This window comes from Scleropages formosus, chromosome 14 (assembly GCF_900964775.1).
Source record: "Scleropages formosus chromosome 14, fSclFor1.1, whole genome shotgun sequence".
NCBI classification, from domain to species: Eukaryota; Metazoa; Chordata; class Actinopteri; order Osteoglossiformes; family Osteoglossidae; genus Scleropages; species Scleropages formosus.
Window position 1 is genome coordinate 12,514,816 of NC_041819.1, and position 12,151 is coordinate 12,526,966.

At 45.5% G+C, this 12,151-nt stretch overlaps 1 protein-coding gene across 2 annotated transcripts in view; it reads right to left on the reverse strand.

Annotated features, from left to right (window-relative positions):
- Positions 1 to 1,003: 1,003 nt before the first annotated feature.
- LOC108920063 (glycogen synthase kinase-3 beta) overlaps positions 1,004 to 12,151 on the reverse strand; it is a 45,589-nt gene continuing 34,441 nt past the window's right edge. Inside the window, exons 4-11 of one of the 2 annotated variants that reach the window (XM_029257863.1) lie at positions 9,290 to 9,400; positions 8,467 to 8,597; positions 8,107 to 8,213; positions 7,255 to 7,352; positions 6,177 to 6,272; positions 3,490 to 3,676; positions 3,079 to 3,177; positions 1,004 to 2,973 (exon numbers count right to left, since the gene is read on the reverse strand). In XM_029257863.1, coding sequence (XP_029113696.1) covers positions 2,906 to 2,973; positions 3,079 to 3,177; positions 3,490 to 3,676; positions 6,177 to 6,272; positions 7,255 to 7,352; positions 8,107 to 8,213; positions 8,467 to 8,597; positions 9,290 to 9,400 — 897 coding nt within the window. In that variant the 3' untranslated portion in view covers positions 1,004 to 2,905. Of the gene's footprint in view, positions 2,974 to 3,078; positions 3,178 to 3,489; positions 3,677 to 6,164; positions 6,273 to 7,254; positions 7,353 to 8,106; positions 8,214 to 8,466; positions 8,598 to 9,289; positions 9,401 to 12,151 lie in introns of both variants that reach the window. The other variant, XM_029257862.1, reaches the window with a different exon arrangement.

Here is a 12,151-nt window from a genome sequence, read left to right on the forward strand (position 1 = left end):
ACATGATATTGCTCCCATTGAGTGCTGCTGAACGTGTGTTACGGGTCACACACAACAGAGCGTCCTAGTGAAGGAACCGTTTATTGCCTCGTCCTTCACTGGTCCGCAGCGTCAGTGCGCTTTTGCGTTTGGCGCGGGGCCAGGAGAGCGGGAAGGAAGAAGAACCGAACCGTTTTCCCATCCTCGGGCCGCACACCCAAACCGTGCATACAAAGTAACGCAACACCCCGTAGGCTGTTCCTCAGATGTCCTGGGGACCACAAAAACAGAGGAGAGCACCCCAGAGGAAAACATAAAACAGTCAATCTCCCACATGAAACAGATGCCACTCAATGTGCATAAAAAAAAAAAAAAAAAAAAATCTGCATAAAAGATAAATCTGATGCTATATCCTCCTGGAGAGGGTACGTCTATATGTACCATGTTCAAAAGGCAGGAGGAACCAGTGAGCGAAGTGGATGTCTTTCTGTGGACAATCTGACGAGACGAAGAGCAGTGGTCATTCAACAGCACTCGTGGGTTGTTTCCAAGGGAAGGAAAATCGGGGGCACTAATGGAAGCAAGGCACTCCAAACTATAGATACACTATACATGACTAGTTAGTTACAATAATATAGCTGGAACCTACTGTACAGTTGAGATTGAACTATATGGCTGGAAAATGCTCTACATTTCTGAATAAATTTTTGCCCTGAATTCCCCCCCCCCCATTCTTTCGCCTTTTTCTTTTTTTTTTTCTCCTAATTAACAGTTCTTGGGTCCACATATTTACATACCATACACATGAAAATAAAGTACAAGCCAAAATTTGGTGAGAAGCAACTATATATACACACACATTTTGTTACAACCCTAAGTAAGACTTTCTCTGAAGGACTGCATTGAGGACAGACGTGTACAGATGACCCGGACACTCGGAAGGGGGGAAAAGGAAGAAAACGGAGACAATTTAAAAACACTGCTTCAGCAGTGTTTATATTAAAAAAGAAAAAAAAATAAAAAAAAATTAAAAAAGTAAAAAAAAAAAAAAAAAAAAAAAATCCCAAGGTGGGTTAGGGTGAAAGGAAGGTCATCAGAAGGAGCTGCAGGCTCCCTCCCTCCAGGCGACAGTTCCTTCAGTGTAGTTCCTTTACTTCACTCCCCAAGGAAAAGGCAAAGGACGCTGGGGAACCGATGGGTGGAGTCATTCAAGTTTAAGCACGAAACACTTTGAACAAACCCGCGAGAGCAGAGCGCATGGCTGGGAGGCTAAGACTCAGGAGCCCATTCACTTTGGGGCCAGTTTCACTCGAACAGTCCTGGGGCCACACTGATGCAGTCTGCCTTCCATTACCCACAAACCCCATGTGAAACTGCGTCGGGGGCACAAACACGCTCCCACGCGGCACCAAAAACTGCTGTGACCCGTCAGTGAAGATTCACATTTTGCAGCGACCACAACGAAGACCTGCGAGGGTCAGCCTGAGAGCTTGAGCGCACGGCCTCCTCTGCATACGGGGTCCAGAGGAACTGACTCACGCCGCTCCGTAGCGTGGCACTCGGGAAGTTGGGAAATATTTAGAACAGAGACAGTTCTAAATAAAGTGGAAAGAGACAAACACATAACCTGAATCAATGAACACAGAATAGGGCTTGAAATGGGTACTTTCACAAAGACCACAGAGCAACCTGTCTGCAGAAATTGCATATAAATTGTCACATTTATGTGGTACTAACATTTCATCATGGACCTGCTGAGGAATGGCCACACAGTTCAAGTGGAACTCTTTAGTTCGCTCAAATCCCACCCACTCACTACCACCAACTCCATGGCAGATGCATATAACTGTAGCCTATGTACGTTACATGCAATAATAAATAAAGGTTAGGCGTTTTTGTGTGCGCGCGTGCACAGGGGGCGGGATTCAACTCTATACAAGTCCAACAAAACCAACAGAAACTGGAAGAAATGCACTTTCTAGGATGCTGACTTTCCCCATTTTTAAACTGACACACCAGCAAACACCGCAGCTGTGCCATTTCAACACCTGACCTTTGCGAGTCCTTAATTCTCATTTGATACATCTGTAAATATTGTACACAATGCAAAGTAATACATAAACTGTATGTATAAATACAACACAAGCACACAGATGCAGACATCATTCACTTTAAAGGTCCCAACATCCTCTCCACAAACCCACCATTAAAATAATTAAATCTTTTTTAGTTGCTCATTATTGATAAAAACCTCATAAAAACTGTATTCCTTCAGTATGTTTGGCTTTTTTATGAGGTTTTTTTGTTAAGCACAAAAAAGTCAACTTACTAACTACTGGTTTAATTCTTCCTTTTGTAGGGGGTAAAATGTCACTTTTTAGTGAGCCCTTTATATGCTGGCTCAGAATCACCCAACCGAATCAAAGCCATGCGCAAGGAGAGCTCAGGCAGGGAGCTCCGGGTACAGGCCAGGGTCAGAGGTCACAGAGCAGGGGGCACAGGGACAGGCAAAAGTGGGCTGCAGAATCTCTCTCCCATACTCATACAGGGAGATGTGAAAGATGTAGCTACAATACTGCTTCAACACAAAGATTGTCAAGGGAGAAACATGAATACACTTTGTATTTACTGTATATTTATATATTTATATATTTACTTATTCAACAAGCCCAGCTAACCCCCTGTTCTGTCTCAGCGAGCACATACAATGAAGAGCAGTCTACATATTCATTATCATTTGTACAAATAAAAGCACACAAACAAACAGATGGGGGTGACAGTCAGATTGGTTTCCTTGTGTTCGTCTCCTTTTTTGTGTTTTTGTTTAGTGTGACTCCGCCCATCCCCACATCCACCTCCCCAGGAGGCGGGTTCGGATGGTGGGTCGGGCCCGATCAGTGGGACGGGCTCCCAGGAGGGCCAGACCTCAGGTGGAGTTGGACGCAGAAGCAGAAGCTGCATTAGTGGTCTGACTGCGGTCTCCACTATTGGCATCTGAAATTAGTAGAACACAGGCTGGTTGAATATCATTTTAACGGTGGAGCAGCTTGCCTTCGTAAAGATGAAAGCACAGGATGAGAATGGCTGAATGTCTCCGACCTGAAGCAGCAGAGGCGTTGGTGGGCGTGGAGGCACCTGCCTGATTCCTGGCATGTGCTGGGATAAGGATGGAGGCCAGTGAAGGGTTACTCGACAGCTCTAACAGGGACAAAAAAAAAAAAAAAAACCCACACGCATCAGTACTATATGTGCACAAGTAGAGCAAAAGATGAAGGGGTAAGAGGAGGCAAGTGGACAGCCGGCAGTGCAGTAGTTAGAGCGACTGCCTTTAGACCCAAAGGTCGCAGGTTCGAGCCTCCCCTCTAGCTGTAGTACCCTTGAGCAAGGTACTTACCCTGAATTGCTCCAGTAAAAATTACCCAGCTGAATAAATGGGTAAATAATTGTAACCTTAACATCGTAAAAAGCATCAGCTAAATGAATAAATGTAAGTGGCTGCTCTATCCATACCCTGGGTTGTGAAATTGAAGAGGGAGGGCTTCTCGCGCCCGTTGGGCAGCTTGACGTTAGGGTCCCGCAGCTCATCGAAGAAGGAGTGGGCGCAGGCCTCCAGAGGCGTGAGGCGGGCTGTGGGCGTGTACTCCAACAGCCGTGAGCACAACGCAATGGCCTCGGGGGGAGTACGCGGCCGGAAAACCTGCAAGCCATTAACACAGGGCTAACGTCACTCGCTGACATGCAGTGCTGTCCTGCAGTGCCTTCAATGTACATATAATTGGAGAGAAGAGAGTCATATGGTGAGGGAGATAGAGAGAACACAGCATCTCCAAAACACATGAAACCATGAAGCATGTGATGATGTCCGTTTGAGTGAATTAAAGGCTTGTTTAACGTGACCAAAAATTGAACTCTAGAATCACCGGACCCTGACAGATGAGTATTGTGAGCAATGATTGGTAAGCATTTTATGAACGTAAGCTGGAATGATTCATACTAATGAGTTGGATGACCTGTTGCCAACAAGCATATTGCACGAGCACCAGCAGGCGTGGCAATAACTGAGTAATACCAGTTTCAACGCAGTCCTATCAACATCAGCCAAAGCTTGAGACAGGAAATGTAACTTCTGTAAACTGTGGTTTGATAGCCTGAAAGTTCTACAGAACCACATGGGCTAGTGTGTGATAAAACCTACTGCTGAAACTCTTCCTGACTGCTTTGGTAAATGAATCGTTTTAGACCTTAACCCACACAGCCCGAAGACACCAGATTTCATAAAAAGCTCATATTTTGGTTTCCTGCACGTACGCTCGCGAGAAACGTTTGTGAACCCTCTGGAATTATCTTGATTTCTGCATTTATGGTTCCTAAAATGTGATCTTGTGGAAAAGTGCGACAACAGCAGACCACCGTGCTCTCAGGGATGCTCCTGCTCTGTGTTCCTATCCTCCATGGTAGAGGTTGCAGCAAGGTGCTTTCATTACAAAACCTCTGGATCTTTGTTTGCTTGAGCCACTTCTTTACAGCTCCCTCTCTGGCACTCATGATGCCACAGGCGCGCCGCCGATTGACAGTAACTGGTCACGCAGCCCCGAAGTGTCCCACTATTCTGAATCGGAGCTATAATTAGAACCGAATGCTGCAGGAGCTGCTGTTAATGGACGGCGCGACGACATCACGGATTCTCTGAAGCAGCTCCTCTCAAAGGGACATGGCACACAAACCGAGCCCGCAAATCGTATGCTAATTCACTGCTCCAAGTCACATATTTAGCTTGGAGCCACGGGTGGCATAGCTGTTCCAAAGTGACGGTCATTCAAGAATGGAAGCAAGCTTGGCACGAGGGATGCAGAGTGAGGCCGACATTCGCTCAGACTGGCGTGATCTTGAGCAGATGCTCACCGAGTTCGTAGGCACAGGAAGTGCACAGTGAGCATCTGCACCTAACTACATGTCAGCACCTGGGTGATACTCCTCTACGGATGAACACGTGACACGGACACCTGCTGCACCAGTCGCCTTAGTCTGCAGGATCCAATTAGCTGAGAAGAACTTGAGCGAGAAACATTAAATCAGCAGCCCAAATGGGAAGCAAGTACTGAACTGGTTAGAACTCCTCCCTTTGGACTTGGAGGTCAGGCGTTTAAATCCCACCTTCTGCCGTAGTACCCTTGAGTAAGGTACTTAGCCTGAATTACTCCAGAAAAAAACTTACCCAGTTGTATAACTGGATAAATAATTGAGTCATTTTGGAGAAGGGTGTCAACTGAAAGTATAAATGCAAACAGCTGGACCTCGGCTGATTTATACAGGACCAGCATTGCACCACAAGAGGGCACCTCAGACGTTGTTACGCTGATGGATTCTAGGATGTTGTGTTCCGTTAAAATCCCTGCATGTAGCTGCCTAATACGAAGCCCACAGACCAAACATTCACTCTTTGGTTTCACAAAGGCGTCCCCAGAGAGGTGCACAGGAGGAGAAAGAGCATCTCCAGGGAGTTTAACAAGCAGGTGGAAGAGAGTAATGCTGGTAGATCGTCGTTGCTGACGTCACCACAGTTGGTAACGTGTGAAAGCTGAGAGAGTGGCAAACAGCTATAAAACCCGATCCACACACATGGAAGGCCCAGGCCTCTGCAGAGGAACAAGTCTCGACAAGGATGCTTAACACAAGCTCAGTCAGCAGATATTCACAACCGCGTGACGAATTGCTTCGCTATAAGGGTAATCCCATCCAATGCCACGTGGCAATCGGTGAGATCTGAACACATGCCGCGGTCACTTAAAGCACTGTCAGCTGAAGAATGACGGTGAATATTTCCCCAGCAGCATCAGGTCCAAGTGAACTGTGCTAGTAAACAAAATAGAAAACACACTGCCATATTGACCAAGAGAAGAAGTATTAACAAGCCTAACTGAAGAGTTGACTAAAGGCAGAAGAATAATTACTCAGCAGCTTAGAAATATATTCACTATATTCATTTAGCAACATGATCCACATGGTATAAACATCCAGAACCTTAACCATGATAGCTTTTCAGACTGCGCTAACAGGTCAGAGCACTGTAGTCTTCCCGTGTCCCAATCCATTGAGATGACTGTGGCAGATGAGAGGACTGATGAAAGCTAGGAAAGGCTGCAGTCAAGTGAGGAAAATGAAAATAGTAAAAATATTTCCTGTACCTGCTGACTCACCTTAGTCCATGGGTGTGCCTTGATCTGGGGGAACTTGAACTCCGTGTAGTTTGGGTTCATCTCACGGATCTGTTCCCTTGTGGGTGTCCCCAAGACCTAAGCAAGACAGAAAGACAGAGACAGGGATGGGGCAGAGAGCAGGAGAGGAAAAGGAATGCAAGAGAGGGAAAAACAGATTGGAAAAAATTAATACTGCTCCATGTACAAGTGCCACTGGTGTTAAGAAAAGGTTTTTAAATGTTTACATTTAAGTTACTTCATTTAGCAGATGCTTTTCTCCAAAGCGACTTCCAATAACCACTATGATGTAGTATCAGCCCACACTTTATTCACCCGAGGTGACTTACACTGGCAGATACACTACTTACATTGAGTTACTCATCCATACATCAGTGAAACACACTTTCTCTGTCACTCACACACTATGGGTGACAGAGTCAGCAATCCACCTGAACAGCACATCTTTGGACTGTGGGAGGAAACCAGAAAACCCAGAGGAAAGCCACTGGGACACAAGGAGAACATGCAAACACCACCCAGACTGAGCAGGGATCGAACTCATGTCCTCTCATCCCACCCAGGTGCTGTGAAACAGCGGCATTACTAGCTGCGTCACCATGCCACCCCAACATTTCCTTTATTAGTTACAGCTGACAGCAGTTCTGGAAAATACTAATTATACCCAATAGGATAGATAAATGACTTAACGGCTGCTATATAAACTGGATATAGAATGGTGAAGATTGCATATACAGAATAACCCAAAAGGTGATAGAGAAACTTTGAATTAAAAGATATCTATTATAGAAATTTATAGCACCATCAATGTTTCTAATGCAATTTAGAGTCAATCCAATTCTAGAACCCAACAAATGTAAATGGAATTCTGGAGCTATCAACACCATGGCCATTTTCTACATAGGGGCCTCTCCACTTAGCTGCCAACACCAGATATGACTCAGCCGGTTACTCCACTCGGAGAGGTCATTACCATCCTGACGGGCACAATCACACCCGCAAGCTGGAAATCCAGCGTGCAAGCAGACGACCCCACCCAGCCGCACACATGCTGTCGTACCTTGATGATCTCCACCAGCTGATCCACCCCGCTGTCTCCAGGGAAGATTGGTTGCCCGAGTAACAGTTCTGCTAGCACGCAGCCAGCCGACCAGACATCTGCAGACAAAACAGGAAGATAGGTACAGAAACATGTTGAGTGGACCTACACACAAAAAAGAATCAGGTAGTCATGGAATGGAATTAACTACATGAAAAAATAAAAACCATTATTCACACATTCTCAGCTGTACATACCAGCCTGAATAACTCGGCTACTTTTACATTCACTCATTTAGCTAACACTTTTCTTCAAAATGACTTACAATGTTAAGCCACTTACAATCATTTACCCATTTGGTTAATTTTCTGTAGCAATTTTTAAGGTAAGCACCTTGCTCAATGGTATTCTATTACAGATGGAGGTGAGATTTGGAACCTACAACCACTGGGTCCAAAGACAGCAGCTCTAACCACTACACTACCAGCTGCTTTTAAAAACACTTCCAAAGGCTTGGCAATTATGCTCTAACAATTTTAATACCAGTGCATTTCACCTGCATTGTGTTGGTACAATATACTTCATCAAGGCTGAAACATGTAACCATACAGAGAGGGTCAGAGAAACTTTGCTGTATATACAGACAAGTCTAACAGGGGTTATAAACAGTCACAAAGAGTGGTCTAAATGCATTCAGCAGCAAAGTTAGGGCAAAACTAAATGGGTCTTTTACAACCCATTAGCTGCTTCTTGCAGATCTTTGTAGGTGAAAAACACACTGGTCTTCAAAGCATGAACCTTTCTCCATGCTCTGTTAGGAAACAGGACATGTGTGGGCTCTGGCTGGAAGCACATGCAATGAAGGTAGCGTACCAATGCTGGCTGTGTAGTCTGTGGCTCCGAAGATGAGCTCAGGGGCTCTGTAGTAGCGGGAGCAGATGTAGGACACGTTTGGCTCACCTCGAACCAGTTGTTTAGCACTGTGAAGGAGACACATCATGATAAGCATGGAATACTCAATGCATTGTCCCTGTCCTACTGCAGCTTCTCAGACTCAGGCTCATATTCAGGTGCAAAAGAAGTTCAAATTGAGGATTTGAGATGACTTTGTCCCAGTGGGTCAGAACTAACAGCTCAGCCACTTGACTGTGGTCTACACCAGCTGGTTGACGAGTCTAATTCAAACTCTGCTACCACGAAACCCATCTCAGACATGATCTCATTCCCTCTCACCTCCCGAAGTCACACAGCTTGAGCACAGCTGTTTCAGGGTCCAACAGCAGGTTCTGGGGCTTAATGTCCCGATGGCAGATCCCAAAGGAATGGATGTACGCTAGACTCCTGAATAGCTGGTACATGTACAACTGGAAGAGGACCAAAAACAGGTGAGGTAAAAGACACCACTAGTGTGATTCCCTGTATGAGTGCATGTTTCAGCTCGTGAACTGAGTGGTTCTAAAGCACCATTCAAACTCCTCACTTATCTAGCACTGTTCTGAGGGATCATGTTCAAACTTACTTCCATTAAATCTCTGAGAAAGCCCCAAATTACTACATTTCAGCAGTAACACATAGATGCTTAACTTCTAAAGTATAACTGCCCCTGTATGTGTAATTAGTCGTGTCCTCCTCTAGAGGACTGAATCCTCGGCCTGGGTGCAACTCATGCGACACCACTATGACAAGAGCACGATCTTCCCGTCAGCTCTCGTAGCCTGGCTAAGAGAAACAGCCTACACTTGAGGTGTGAGCTACACACCTGGCTGGATGTTGACTCAGAAGGCCAGCAGTAGTAAGCCTTGGGAGGGCAACCTCACGTACTCGGAAAACAAGGCTGCCTAAAACTGTTCAGCCGGTCCTAAACCCAAAGAAGTGATGCCATATGCTCCGTGTTCCTACTGAAAGGCCAACTCGACCTGTCAGCATACGCCTTCCCAAACACTTGTGTGGTTCAGTGGGCTTCCTTAGAGACACCTGGACCACAAGATGAGAGATCCACATCTCAAATAAACACTGTCACTGGGCCTGCGTTCAGTAAACAACTACGCACAGATACCTTCACGTAGACTATGGGGAGAGTCTGCTTGGCTCGGCTGTAGTGTCTGGCCACTCGGTACACCGTCTCGGGAACATAGTCCAGCACCAGATTGAGATAGACCTCATCCTTCTGTAGGAGACAAGATGACAGGAGTTAGAAAGAGTGACAAGCAGTGGAAGGAGGGAGGAAGTGTTGGCAGGTACAATGTCAATTTGTAAGAACTGTTTGTCTAGTTAAAAAATGCAAGAAGCAGCAGAACAGATGTGGTATTGAGGAGAGCAGTGTCAAAGCATTAAGGAGACTTTCTGGGATCTATAACCTAATTAAAAGAAGAGCACTAATTCAAGAGTTGTGGGTAGGAGAACAGATGCTACACACAGCTAAACAAGAGCCAGAACTTCAGAAAAGGAAACATTCAGCACAGTTTGGGGAAATTTAGAGGGACTGCTCAATCTGTTGAACAGGAAGTCTCTTAAAAATGGTGTGTCAAACGTGGGCCTCTTTGTGTCGATTATGCAACCTGACCAGACAGACCCAACAGGCTGACAGATTCAAGAGCCACAAATCCCTGTGGAAACTGCATAATTTCCTCAAGCCCAGCAAAAGAGATTACTGCAGTAATTGCGATGGGACGTAACAGTGAGCAATGCCTGAGCGAGAGGAAAACGTGCGTCCAAAACACGCACAGGCTTCACGTGCTTTTGCCAGAGCTTCCACAACAAATTTTCAGCGAAGCTGCCAGCTAGAGTTTTCACACATGCTTCTTGAGAATTCTTAAGAACATAAGCTTGCTTGTGAATGTGAGTGGAAGATCGCTAAGTACGATTCTTTCTGAGAAAAGCCATCCGCATCTCGTTCGACTGAACTGCACTGGCTCTTTGTTACAAATTTTAAGATGCAAACATTTTCCAATTTTTTTAAATTTTCCTTCTTTTTCCCCAAACATTGCAGGATGCTGTACAAGGAAAGTAACCTGCATTTCTGCAAGCTGAAACACCAGTGTATTATACTACATTTCATAATAAAGAACTTCAAGTGGTAGTACACCAATACTAAAAACAACGGGGTTACATTTAGTTCAAACCGTCAACACTTCTTAGTTTTTCACCAGCACATTACATTAAATTACTGAAACTATTACACAGTCTAAAGCTGAAATTACATGAAGTAATTGGAACGAAACCAGAGTATCTAGAATTGTGTTTTTGTCGGTCTGGACGTGGACACGTGTCCCACACAGTAGGGTGGTAGCTGTGAGGCAGCACTATGGAATTACCTACTGCATCTTCAGCAAAGTGTGAGCACACCCACTAAACAACCATTGGCCGCTGGCTTCTTCACACTGCATGTAATTTTGTATTAATATTTAAAAAAAGAAAGAAAAAACAGGCTGCAGCTGTAACGAGGCATCGTGCTGGTTTTCATAAACCCCACTTGTAATTGAAAAGAGTAATTTTTATATATATATATGTACACACACTGCAGTCAGTGCATCTTAACAGTCGTTCAAAGTACTGCCCTGGAGGTCAGCCGATGATTTCAAAGAGAGAAGAGGAATGAGAAAACCATGTAACACAAGATGGCATTGTAAGTAATGGAAGCCACCTGCCCACTTCTCCATATGGAAGCATTTTTTCTTCATTTGAAAGGGTGGACAAAAAAAAAAAAAAAAAAAAAGTGATTTGAATGCTGAGCAATGCACCCGGGTCAAGTTTGTTACGTTACTTCAGGGTGAAGTCAGGGATGGAGATGAGCCAATACCTCGTGGACCCCAACAGACTCGCTTTCCGTACCGCTCTCCTCCTCTTCCATGGCTGGACAGAGGATGACACCTCAGCTGGGAGCCAGCAGCACATCTAAGCTTCTCAGCCCAATTTCCTACACAGGAGAGATTTCCTAGACTTATCTGTCAGATCCCTTCGACTTCCAGCCTGTCAATTCCCCAAACGCAGTCCCGGAAATCCATGTTAGTCCTAATACGGATGGCAAATGGGTAGTACTGGGGTCCAACAAGTAGCAATGGTACCTCACAGCTCCTGGGCTGTGGGATAGGACATGGGTTCAAATCCAACTCAGGTTGTGTGGCTTTCCTTTCAGTTCTCTGATTTCCCTCCACAGTCCAAAGACAAGTATTTCAGGTATGAATGTGCATGACAGTTGGCTAAATTTTTTGGCTTTATAAACGTGAACGACACTATGTAGCTTAGCATTGTGAGTCACTTTGGGGAAATGCATCCACTAAATGAATAAATGAAAATAAGACTGAAAAGTGGGTGAATGGGGACTGTGTCAGGATGAGTCATGGTACCATCCTCGTGGATGTCGTATGTTAACCCAAACGTGGAAGATGCTGTAGCCCCTTATGGAGAAGCCAGTGTTTCACAAAGAAGGTTCTCTACAGATACTCGCCCAAGGTTCCAGGAAGCTGCAGAGAGGAGGCAGAGGCCCCACTGGTACACTGCACATCAGCACGAACAGCCCCCAGTTCCATTAAATACAGGAAATCCAGTCTTTTAAGAGAGCCAAAAATAAAATGTGAGGAACTTCAAACGTTACAGCGGACGGGGGGGACGGGGGGCAGGGCGGCAATGAGCCCTGCCCCCTCTGTACGTACACAAGCAGACCCCTTCCCTTGGGGTCCGTCTTCCACAAGGGCCCAGACTCCTGCACCCCCTGGAACAGCTCTGTTTCAAATTTAAAATGTTTTTAAGGAGGAAAATGGCCAGATGATTATAGTGAAGGATGAGAGTTTCGGACAAGCCTGGGACCAGAGCCAGCTAAAGGCAGATGAAAAGCAACGTGAGACACATAACAGAAGGGGAGGTGGCGGTGGGGCAGGATGAGGGTTGAAGCAGGCTGGTGAAAGAGAGTGCACATAAG